Source organism: Mirounga leonina, unplaced genomic scaffold, assembly GCF_011800145.1.
Source record: "Mirounga leonina isolate KUSES-001 unplaced genomic scaffold, KU_Mleo_1.0 Mir_178, whole genome shotgun sequence".
In the NCBI taxonomy this organism is placed as follows: Eukaryota; Metazoa; Chordata; class Mammalia; order Carnivora; family Phocidae; genus Mirounga; species Mirounga leonina.
Genome location: NW_023270464.1, coordinates 10,404,060 through 10,416,147, shown reverse-complemented (window position 1 = coordinate 10,416,147; position 12,088 = coordinate 10,404,060). Strand labels below are relative to the sequence as shown.

At 49.1% G+C, this 12,088-nt stretch overlaps 1 protein-coding gene across 2 annotated transcripts in view; it reads right to left on the bottom strand.

The window, feature by feature from the left end:
• The window catches only part of ADAMTS17 (ADAM metallopeptidase with thrombospondin type 1 motif 17), a 344,744-nt gene that overhangs the window by 103,844 nt on the left and 228,812 nt on the right, over positions 1–12,088 (bottom strand). For both annotated transcript variants that reach the window (XM_035024022.1, XM_035024023.1), the window contains exon 15: positions 4,329–4,449. In XM_035024022.1, the coding sequence (XP_034879913.1) occupies positions 4,329–4,449 (121 nt within the window). The remainder of the gene's footprint in view (positions 1–4,328; positions 4,450–12,088) is intronic.

Sequence of the window (12,088 nt, the reverse complement as noted above, 5' to 3'; positions counted from 1 at the left end):
CATTGTTTGAGAAGGTTCTCTTCGAGGATTAAGTGCAAAGAGATTCAGAACCCATGGGGCGCCATGGATAGAACCATCTGTGATGACTTCAGGGGGTACTAGTCACCTTTGCAGCACTGAGGAGGAGCACGGAATAAAGATGTTGACACTTGAATGAATGAAGTTGGAGGCATCATTCCAAGAACGTTTAAGATACTAAATTAAAAAACTCAGCTGTTTGAACTTAACCAAAGACTTGAGCATGTTCAAGACCATCCATCAGAGACATAATACAATAGCCATTCGAGTAGATTCTTTCCAGAGTTGAGCTGCTGAGGACCTCGGTTATTCAAAATCGGGAATCAAGAGGCCAGGGGGTAATAAACAGCCTACACTCAGAATGCCATGTCCCCACTCGCTCTTTGTGACCTCTCAAGGACACAAGAGGGGGACATCCTGGGGGATGTGGACACTGACCCTGTGTGGGTTTGCTCTGGAGTCTCAGCTCAAGCACTTTGGTGAAAAAACCCAGATGAGTTCAGGCAAGGGTCAGGACTTTATATAATTGGGCAAAAATCCTGCGTTTGATTACCTGTTATCTTTCTGGTGTGGCCTTTCTTTCTGATATTCACCCTTAAGGGTGATAAGACAAGACATTCCTCCTTTTCCCAGTCTTTTTAGCTGGGCAGAGATGAAAGTTACCTTCCTGATTAGTGAATCCACTCTGCCATACTTGGAGTCTCCCAGATGTTCCATTCCCAGGCTTTATACCATTTCCAAGTTTGATTTTTCCTTCAGCCTGAAATGTCCTTTCTCCACCCGCACTGTCAGTTCATTTCTACCTGTCCTTTATGGCTCAGGGACCACTGTCAACTTTCAGGAAGCCTGGGTGAGGCACCCCACTAGAATTTGAGGCCCCATAGCACCCACCCACCCCCACTGAGCTGCCTCCACTTCACACGTGGACTCAAGCTGCTTGCCTGGGGGTACCCTCCCTCGGCAGTGACCGACTTGGTGACCGTTAACTTTAATTTCTGTGCCCCTCATGCTTTAAAATGTAGTGTCGCACAAATGTTTACTGGGTGACCAGTTGTAACTTTGCATATGTACATTCCAGAATGTCAGGCCATGATGACAGGCTTGCGTTTGATGAAACTATATTAAATAGTGATTCATTCATGCCTGAGTGAGCATTTCACGCACAGCCTCAGGAAGCAGAATCCACACTGATAGGAGCTTCTGCTCACAGACCCCGATGGTGAGGATTTGGAAGAAACGGCTTTAGACTTCAGATCAAAGGTGTGACATCTGGCAACCGCTCAGAAGGACAGAACTTTCCAGGTGGGCCAAGCTAAAGGGTGCTTATTTTTCTCTTAAGGTTTGCTAATGATGAGGGAGCAGAAGGCAAGCTGAGGACAAAGCATAAGCTGACACCCTGCAACCTTCCCCCACTCCTGGGTGGGACATGTGTGACATTCTTCCAGGAATCTCCCAACTAAATGTTAATACTTTGCTAGAGGGAAAAACAACCTTAACTTGACAATGGCAAGACCTCTCGTATTTAATAGGTATCTTGTAGGTCGGTCCTCTTTAGCAAATGAAAGTTCTTTTGAAACCTCCGTTTTCCTTACTTCTGCCAACTCAAAGTGTATCATCAGCCACTCCTCAAGACCCCGGTGCCGCAGCTCTTTCTGCGCATGGGTCCTGTCCCTGTGCTTTGATAAAACTACCATTTTGCACCAAAGATGTCTCAAGAATTCTTTCTTGGTGGTCAGCTCCGGACCTCACCCCACTGAAACTCACCTATATTCTAAAACCGCATCACTAAGGCTTTTGTGCCCCCGAAGCTGGAAGGAAGCACATACATCACAAGCCAGGGTGCAGACAGCTACCCCCAGGAGGATTCCAATGGCTATCTGTCCCTCCAGGGAGGACTGGCTGCCTGAGCCCCAGAATCCTGACCACCCCAGGAGGAAGGCTGCACATTCCTGCCCACCTGCCTCCGGTGCACAGATGGGACCCAGGCACCAGGTAGAATGGAGAAAGGGGAGAGAAGAAAAAAAAAAAAAAGAGTTACTGTGATTGGAAGAATGGATCTACTCATGCAGAGATCAAAGGTCAACAAGTGGATTAGACTGGGGGAAAAAAAAGAGAGAACCTTCTTTTGCCCCATCAGGGTTCTCTTGGAACTGAGCTACTACGTTGCATGCAGTGGAGGTTTTCAAAGGTGTGTGTCAGAAACAGCCTTCGAGTGCTAGTGATTGCCCAGGGGGCAGGAGTGGGCGTGTCCGTGCTCCCCCTGCCTTCTACTGAAGGGAGCAACTGTAGTCCAGTTTATTGGAGTGGCACATTTGATTTAAATCAAGGGTTCTAGGGGCGCCTGGGTGGCTCAGTCATTAAGCGTCTGCCTTCAGCTCAGGTCATGATCCCAGGGTCCTGGGATCGAGCCCCGCATCGGGCTCCCTGCTCCACGGGAAGCCTGCTTCTCCCACTCCCCCTGCTTGTGGTCCCTCTCTGGCTGTCTCTCTCTCTGTCAAATAAACAAAATCTTTTAAATAGATAAACAAATAATAAATAAATAAATAAATAAATAAATAAATAAATAAATAAATAAATAAATAAAGGGGTCTAACGCTTCCTTTTTTTAAAAAAAATTTTATCAGTAGTAAAACTTGCCAGCTGCAGAGGTTTTGTTCCTCGTTGCCCTTGCCGGCACATTAGGCAAGGTCAAAGTCTCATGGCAAACTGGAGCTGCCGTCTAAATAGAGAAAGTAGCCTACGACATATCACAACAAATAGAAATCACCAAAGCTCCAGAGCAGAGCTGTTCGAGAACTTTCTGCAGTGATGGAAACCTTCTCTCTCTGGGCTGTCTGGCACAGGAAACCCTAGCCACATGTGGCCACGGAGCACTTAAAATGTGGCTAGTGGGACCGAGGTCTGAATTTTCAAGATTGTTTAATTTTAGTTATAATTAAAAATTGAATAGCCTGTGGCTACTGTCCTGGATGACATGGCTTCAGAGGGCACTTCCCCCCCCGCCCTCAAACCGACTTGCTCTGGCGTTACTTTCCTCAGTTTATCTCAGGAGCCACACAGCAGACACAGATTCTCACATGTTTCCTATTGCATAGGCTGGGCACCTGTCTTTAAAATCCAGAAACCCAGCCTGAAATATCATTTTTACGTGTAATCTTAAAATTAAACTTTGTGCTTGCATTTCCCTCTGGTTTTGCGGTCACAAGATCCTGCAAAACACTTGTGCGATAGGTTACCCTTTCTGCAAGGTACCGAGAAGGAATGTTTCCTCTAGACCAGGTCTCCCATTTGTACAGAGAACGGGGAGCATTCACAGACTTCTCCTCTCCGCCTCAGTCCCAGAGGCCTGTGTTCTGTGGGACAGAGGGGATTGCTTGGGATTTCGTTCTCTTGTGGGGCTTAAACTGAACTGAAAAGTTTCTATCCAAAGCCATCATTCAAATTAGAATAGAGGCTTTTCAGCTCAGCCCCACCCAACAAGCTACCTTGGTGATGTCGCTCTTGGTGACATTGGGTGAGAGGACACTCACTCAGGCTTTGAGAAGAGCTCTCTCCCCAGATGACCTGCCTTACCTCCTGCACCTCTCATCACATATGTATCAACCCCAATACCTCCCTGGACATCATAAGCTGGTGTCCTCCAGGACAGGAGCTGAGAAACCATCTCCCACCTCTGGGCAAAGCAGCTTACAGCTGCGTAGGTGGTTCAAGCAGAAAGACTAAGACGACCCATCAGCTGAACTTTGATGGACCTCTCTAAGCACAGCGTTGGGGGAGGTCTACATTTAGGAAACAGGAAACTCGCCTACTTTGTATTCACAGTTGGCAGAAGCAACTCAGACTTCCCAGAACAAATGGCTTTAAAAGCATTTTAGGGATGTGTGTAAATGCTGTCCTACTTTAACTGACAGAAACCTCAGAGAAAACCTCTTCCATCTATAGGTAAAAACAACATGGCGAGGTGTCCCATCAGAAGCCGGGCTGATGTGAAACTTCAGGGGGGCTGGTTGGGCAGGGCAGCTCCACTGAGCCCCACAAGCAAACTATTCATTTCTAGGAACCCCAAGGTGTTCTGGCTAACGTGTTTTCTCTTTGCCTTTCAGCAATCCTAACACTGACGTGCCGGGTCGCCTATCTATCATCCACCAGCCCTTAACAATGAGGTGCAGAGAAGGCATGTGATTCTTGGCTTTGGGCAAAGGGAATAAAATATTGTCCTGCACTTGCAGTAACCCCTTGGGTTTCCCCCTCACTCGTCCCCTCTCTCCCGGAGAGGCCAGGGTCCCCTTGCCCTTGGGCTTCACACTCACCTGTGCCCCGAGAGTGGCTGAAGTCGCCCTTCACCACGCGGCACGTCTTGCCATCCCCGCTGCAGACCCCACACCGGTCTTCCTTGGCCGCGGACCCGATGATGCCATCACAGCCAATTTTCTGAACGACCAAAGGGCTGGGTTATTCTGGGTTTAAGACTAGAGGGATTTTCGGAGAGGATCTCTGCAGGGCTGACTTCTCCAATAGGCCCAGCAAGCGTGGTGCCTGGAATGCGCCATACTTTCAGAGGCCCGAGAAAATATTTTATTTTAAAATCAGAAGAGAAAAAAATGAACAGACTCCAGCTTATAGCATATCTGTCTTTATAACCCACATAGTTGTCACACATATTTTTTATTATTTGTTAGGGAGGAAGGGGCCATGAAGGCAAAAAAGACCTCAGAGGTCCCACTGAGGCTAGAAGCCTGACCCTTCGAGCGCTACCTGAAGAAGAGGCCAGCCTCTGACTCCCACATACCTTCCAGGGTGGCTACAACTTCACAGGATTCATGTTTCCCTTGGGGCTGCATGGGGCACCTCTGTCTTGGTTGGAACAGCCAGCAGAACAGGCTGGAGAAACCACCCTGACTTTTCTGTTGAGGTCAGGAAGCCCAGAGCTCATTTAGACACAGCTGGGAATGAGCCCCCCATTTCTCCGTTGAGACCTAGTCCAAGAAGACCCCTGTTTCCCAAACCTTTCAAAAAGGACTGGGTGAGGTCAGAGAAGAGTAACTTGACCCTGAGTGGCTCTGGGCGGCACAGCCCAAGGCAGTTCATGAAAAGTGAGAAAAAGCTGTGAACTCTTGTTTTTCCTTCAAAAACAAATGCATGAGAATTTTATATTCTGTAAAACAGCATACTTAGCTTTATAATATGGTAAACACCGAGTATTTAATTGTTTACTAGTTAAATTGCTGAAATTCCCCTCTCCACTCCCCCCGCCCATCCCGCCCCCAAGTGAGTACTTCTAGAACAAGACTGAGTTTCCTCATCGCCCTGCATTAAGGATCGGTGCTTCAGGCCATGAAGGAGTCAACAGCCAGATAACTGAGGCCAAGGTGATTTTGCTCCTTCCCATGATGCTTGGATGGATGCTGGCAAGCTGCTTCTGTCCTTGCACCCCACTCCAACAGGGCAGGGCGTGGAGCAGAGCTGGCTGAACAGCAACTTCCTCTTGGTCCCACCGCTTACACCTTAATCAGAATCCTCTGCTTCGTCATGGTAGTGTTTTTGTGGTTTTTTCTTTAAGATTTATTTGAGACACAGAGTGAGCATAAGTGGGGGGGAGGGGCAGAAGGAGAGACTCTCAAGCAGACTCCCTGCTGTGTGTGGAGACCGATGAGGGGCTTGATCCCATGACCCATGAGATTACGACTTGAACCGAAACCAAGAGTGGGACACTTAACCGACTGAGCCACCCTGGCACCCCAGCATGGTTCTTCAGCAGGAACATGCGTCCACCTCTCCAGGAGGGCTGTCAGAACAGACTGCTGGATCCCACGCCCAGCGTTTCTGACCCAGCACGTCTGGGTGGGCCTGAGGATGCGCCTTTCTAACAAGTTCCCAGGTGATGCTGCTGCCACTGCTGGTGGTCGGGACCACCCTCGGAGAACCACCCCATCATGTGATGTTCTATGAAGAGTAAGTGCATGTTCTTCCTAACCAACAGTCCCAAGTCTCATCCTGGGATCCTTTCATTTCTTTAGGGAAGAATTATGGGAAAATTACTGTTGTGTGTCCCCCAACGGTAGCATAACTGAATACATTTCAGTAAAGACCTGAAGATCTGCTAAGTGCTGAGCAAGGTTAGTCCAAAAATGAGACCATTAAGAAAGAGCAGCATTTGGAAAAAGAAAAGAAAAGTTCAAATGTGTTCAAAGTAGTAGAAAGACAGGTCAAGGGCAAGACTGGGGGCTTTAGCAGCCAGAGGTCAGGCAAAGGAATGAATGCAGCAGGCAAGTGCACCTGAAGGAGCTGGGGAGATTTAGGTGACACATGGAGACCCAGGTGGTAACTGGCACAGACTGCAACACCTTGCCAGGGCAGGACACCCAAGGGTGGCCTGTAGGTAGACCAGCTGCTGCAGGGTACCTAGAACCGGGAGTGGCCGAGATTTGTGATCTGGACTGTTGGCTGATTGTTGTCAAGTTGCTCGATATAAAATGATGCCGGCTAAGAATCCAAGGCAGCCAAGATCCAAAATTTTGCTCAACCAGCATGCTCAGCAGAGGCTCTGGAACCAAATCCGTGGGGCCACACATGTGTGTGCTGCCCATCTATATTGCTCCCATGTGTTCAGAGCTCCAGCCTTTTTCTGGCCCCCTAAACCCTGACCCCGTAAACCCTGACCACTGTCATGTCACCCTGACCTGTCCACATGTGGCTTCCCCATCACCTGCTTTCAGGTCTAGACTCTTCCTTACATGGTCTTCCTATTTTAACCACATTCCCACTCAGCAATAGTGGGTCTCTGGCTTGGCCACCCACTCCCTGTCTGGTTCCTCAGTTGGAATTGCCTGATTAAACGCTTTCTAGATGTTCTAAGTTAACATCCCACTCTGTCCAGACAGTTTCCCTCCCCAGCCCCAATGACAGCACCTGACAAATCTGAGGCCACACAGCAAACTGTCTGGCGGGGCCAGGAGCAGTCCCTCACCTCTTGCCTCCCGACCCTGGGCCGGCTGGGTGTCTCCCCTGATTATCCTCAGCCAAGGACTGGGGATCACTGGGAGAACTTCTGGAAAGGGTGGGGCTTCTTCTGAAGGCATGTTGGGCTTGCAAGAATATGGAAACGTTCAGAAAAAAGAAGCTAAAGGAACAGGAGAAACGTCATCTGGGGGGAAAGGGAATGTGAATGGAGAGTCTGCGCTAGGATCTCAAAAGGCCCTCTGCAGCCTGGCTAGGAGATCAGGACGAGGAGCAAAGCGTGTGTTTGCAATCTGCCAGAGCAGGAATTCACCCGGAAGCAGAAAGGACAGGCATCGGAGGTACTTCAGGAAGGAACAGGACAGGGACTCAATGGGAGGAAGGGCCTTTAGGAGAGCACACACTTTCCTGGACGAGCAAACCACTTCTCCCCCAGAGTCCCCTGAAAGAAGGACCTTGGTGGGAAAGAGACAAGTAATGAGGAAAAATCTTGGCTTAAGTGAGCGCTTGCGAAGCCCCCGCACAGCCAGACCAGCACCAGCTGCCTTCGTGGCTGATCCCGGCAGATGCTGTTGCCCCACCTAAGCAGAGGCAGGTCAGGGGGCAATTTTCTACCCTTCATGAGATTCTTGTCATGGCTCCTGAAGCACCGCATGAAGAACATATACACATGTGCATGGCAGTGAAGCCCCAACCAGTACACATTTAGATCTTATGGGATCCAAAATTAAGTAGATACAACGTTTGGAGTTGATTTCCTTTTTTTCAGGGATGAAGTCCAAGTCAGTTGGGGCCCAGCAAGGCCTGATGTCCGTGGGGCTGCTGGGGCATGCTGGGCCTGCCTGGAGCTAGCCCTTGCCTCTTTTCTGAGAGTTGGGGATGTTTACAGGCAAGCCCCAGGGGGCCCATCCTCACCAGCATCTGGTCATCTCAAGAGGCCAAATACAGTATCCAAAGAGTATGGGCTTAAATCTGGATCTGAGACACTGGGGGATCCTTTCTGAAACGTGGCCACCTGCTTATTTTTTGGTTGGTCATGGGAGCTGAGATTAGTCTATGAAGATGGTATGCCCTTTTGGACAAAGTTTTGCTCTGGATAGCCTAAAAGGAGCAACTCCCCCAAGTCTGACCAACAGTGGTTAATTTCTAGGGTGGACAGAAGATCTCCCAGGCCAAGGGACACAAGATCACCTGGGGTGGCAGTTCTCCAACTCCAACATGCCAAAGTCACCTAGAGGACTGGGCAGGTCACTCATTGCTGCGGTGGGGCCCAAGGATTCATCATTTCCAGTGAGTTCCCAAGGTGATGCTAGGGGCCCAAGTCATACTGGGAGACCATTGTCCTGGGTTTGGCAGCTCAGAGATAGAGACCCTCATGGAGACAGCCATTGCTGTCAGATGCCAAGCCTTCTGTGTCCTGAGGGGGCAGTACCTATGTAACCCTCCCTGTCCACCACCCCACCCAACCCCCCCAAGGCCCCAGACATGAATTCCCACTGGGGAAGTAACTCCTGTCGCCACTATCCTCTGTCACCCCTGAGCTAAAGAGGTTCTGGGCTGAGGCATCCTGGAGGGATGTGGGGGAACCCAGCTGAGCCACGAGGACAACAGAGGCTGGCTCCCCTCTACTCTCAAGAAGCAGAGCCCCCTTACAATGGTGCTTAGGGCGAGTAAACGATCCATGGGAAGACCTATCATAACAGAAGGTCTAGTTACAAAACCGCAAATGCCCTCAACTGAGGGCCTCACAGATCACCTGGATGCTGTTCAATCCTTCTACTCACAGGAGGGTTACACTTCTACACCTCTCCACCAAGGGAACAGAAACTCAGATCTGGAGCCTCCGACAGCCTTGCTTGTAGGATTCACATTCTCTTACGTGTTAAATTGTCAAAGGCTGGATACAGGGGGAAACTGCTCTGTTATTTTCTCCTCTTTTCCTAAGCAGCATCTTGTTTCCATTTAAAAAAAATCAGCTTCTTTTGCTAAGATTTCGCCTAAAGAAGACCAAAGGTATTCTCAGACATGACTTCAAATTGTAGCTAACTGCCTTCTGGATCAGGGCTAAATTACCCAGGCCATCAGCTTCTCTTCCCTAAATGTTATGCTCAAGTTTGTGGTCACAATGCATATCCTGAGGATAATTACATATCTGGAGATGAGCCTCAGTTTCCCTGTTCTTAAAGCAAGAGTAATAACCTCAACCTCAAAGGTAAAAAATTACCTCTGCTCTGGCTCACCACCTGGGCCCTGATGACGGGTGGGTGCTGTCAGGACAGATGGAGACTGCACACAGGCCAACGCCCTTCTAGGGGTTTGGGGGACAGCTACCACCTGCCTGAGCAGATTGGGGCTAAATAAGGTAATTGTCCTCTATCCCTTTTTCTTCCACGGAACCACTGCCCTCTCTGAAAAAGGAAGAGAGGGAAGGAGAAAGTAGTCAGGACCAAATCCTTCCCCCTGTCCCTCTCAGTAAAAGATGCACAGAGAGCCAGTGTTTAGGGGCTCACCCATAGGTGGGCTCTCCCATCATCTCAAGCAGCGTCCCTATGCAGCAGGTCACTGTCTGCCCTAGGGAGCTTCTCAGATCAGGTGCAAACAGGAACACATGCAGAATCACCCTTTAAGTTAATTCTTCAGGACACTCAGGGGCTGGGACAGCTTTGGGTGCTCTGCCCACTCTGCTTGGTATTATTTTAGGTATCTAGTGGAGGGGGAGAGGGAGAGAGAGAATCTTAAACAAGCTCCAAGCTGGGCATGGAGAGCCGTATGCCAGGCTCAATCTCATGACCCCGAGATCATGACCTGAGCTGAAATCAAGAGTTAAACGCTTAACCAACTGAGTCACCCAGGTGCCCTATTTTTTTTTTTAAATTAATTCCAAATGTTAAAGGAGTTTTAACAATTGTATTTATGAAGTCTGGTGTTCTAAGAGGGCAAGCTGACCAAACCAAAGGAAACTGCAAACAATAAACTCTAGAATCTCCCCATGTTTTCCTAATGATCCCTAGCAGTTACTTTTCTACATACTCTAGGCATTCCTGCTACCCATTACTGAGTTTTCAAAGCAGGTCTTAAAGTTCCTGGTCAGCATCTGTAGGTGGGAGCCCTGTTCTGCTGACAAATCAGGGTATATGGCACCAGGGGAGGACACTGCCTGGGCATAATGAATCAAAAGCTCAGGATGGTGGGGAACTGGTGGAGAAAGCACAAGTTCTTTTTGGTAGAGACAGACCCTGTGAAACTAGAAAAGCTTTAGTGCTCAGCATTGTGTTCTGGAGGAGGGCACAGGTGAGAAATATCCATCTTTAGTGATTTGAAATCTGGATTCTACCCCTGGAATCCTGCCCCTGATTGACAGAAGATCACCAGCGACAGACAACCTCTTGGTCACCACATCTACTGGCTCTTTCTCCATCCTCGTCTTCTTTGACATGATGGTTTTGTCCCCTGAAAGCCTCTGGTGTCTACTTTCTCTCCATGTTCATGGTCACAGCCCAGTTTAGACCCTCATGATTCAGGACATGACCTATTGTACCTGTTTCCTCCCCTCTGCTGCCAGATTAATCTTCACCTAAGGAGATGAGAAGACCCCCTGTGGTGGACCTCCACCTTAGGAATTCAAGATGCTCCATGACACCATCACACCTGCTCATCACTTCAGCTCTCCATCCTCCTCTGAATGCACACTGAACCCAATCTCCTCCCAGCCCCATGCTACAAGCCCCATCGCCTCTCAGTTATGTGACTCGCCGTAACAGCCTCCCACCTGGTTTCCTGGATTCCACTCAGGCCCCACCACAGCCAATTCTCCATAACCAAGATGGCTTCACTCCTCTGCTTCAATCCCTCCACTCCTGTCAGAATGAGATCTAGATTCCTGTCAGGCCCCGTCAGGCCCCGCATGGCCTGGGGCCCTGACACCTCTGCCCTCACAGCCACGCCTTCCAGCTCCTGCCACCCAGCCCTCATCTGCTTCTGGAACCCACCAGGCTCGGAGCCACCTTCTGCCCGGAGCATTCTGTTCTGCCTTCATGAGGCTGGTTCTTCCACGAATGCGAGCTCCTTGGAGAGAACGGTCATGCCGTTCACAGTCTTCCTCAGCCACCATCCCTCTCAACCTAGGACACCATTCTCTTCTCCACATGGAACAGTCCTTGGAACGACCATGTTTGTGAGTTTATGGGTTTCTCCCCTGTACATGGCATGGGAACAGGGACCCCCTTGGTCCTGTTCACCACTGAACATCTAGCACACGGAATATGCTCAATAAATCTTTGATGAAAGAATAAATCAAGTTCCACCCGACGTACTTCCTGGTATGTCTAAACCAAACCTCACTGGCTCTCAGTCACTTCACCTGGTGTTCAATTAATGCGTAAGAATGATGGCCTCGGGATGCCTAGGTGGCTCAGTCTGTTAAGCATCTGCCTTCGGCTCAGGTCATGATCCCAGGGTCCTGGGATCAAGTCCCACATCGGGCTCCTTGCTCAGCGGGGAGCCTGCTTCTCCCTCTGCCTGCCACTCTGCCTACTTGTGCTCTCTCTCCGTCAAATAAATAAATAAAATCTTAAAAAAAAAAAAGAATGATGGCCTCTTACCAAGCTGGGCCCTGGGCAAACTAGGTGTAGCAGACTTTGGTTTTCAGAATGGGTCCTCTGCCTCTCTCTTCTGTGCCCTGAACCTGCCAGCAACCCCTCCCCAATGTGAAGTTTATTCTCTCCTATTTTGGACTGGGACTCTCTCATACGGGTTTGGATGTTATTTTTTTTTTTTTATTTTGCTTTTTCTTTTGGCCAGGAGGAGAAGCACCTCATAGCTGTCTTCTAACTATGCCTCATTCTCTTCTGTTGGACGGATGCCACCGACTTCTTGTTTTAATTTTAACTGCCAATAGTATAGCACCCGGCCCAGCATTTCCTAGGTTCCTGGGTTAGCTACACCAACTCTTGTTGTGCTTGTCTTCTTCTTTTTTACTTTACCTTTGTTTTGTTAAACCACACATGATTTCTTCAGAATGGATGCACAGAAACTAAAATACCTGAGTTCTTCTGTGTCTCAAAATTATTTTGTCCCTGTGCTTGATTGATAATTTGGCTGCAGAGAATTCTAT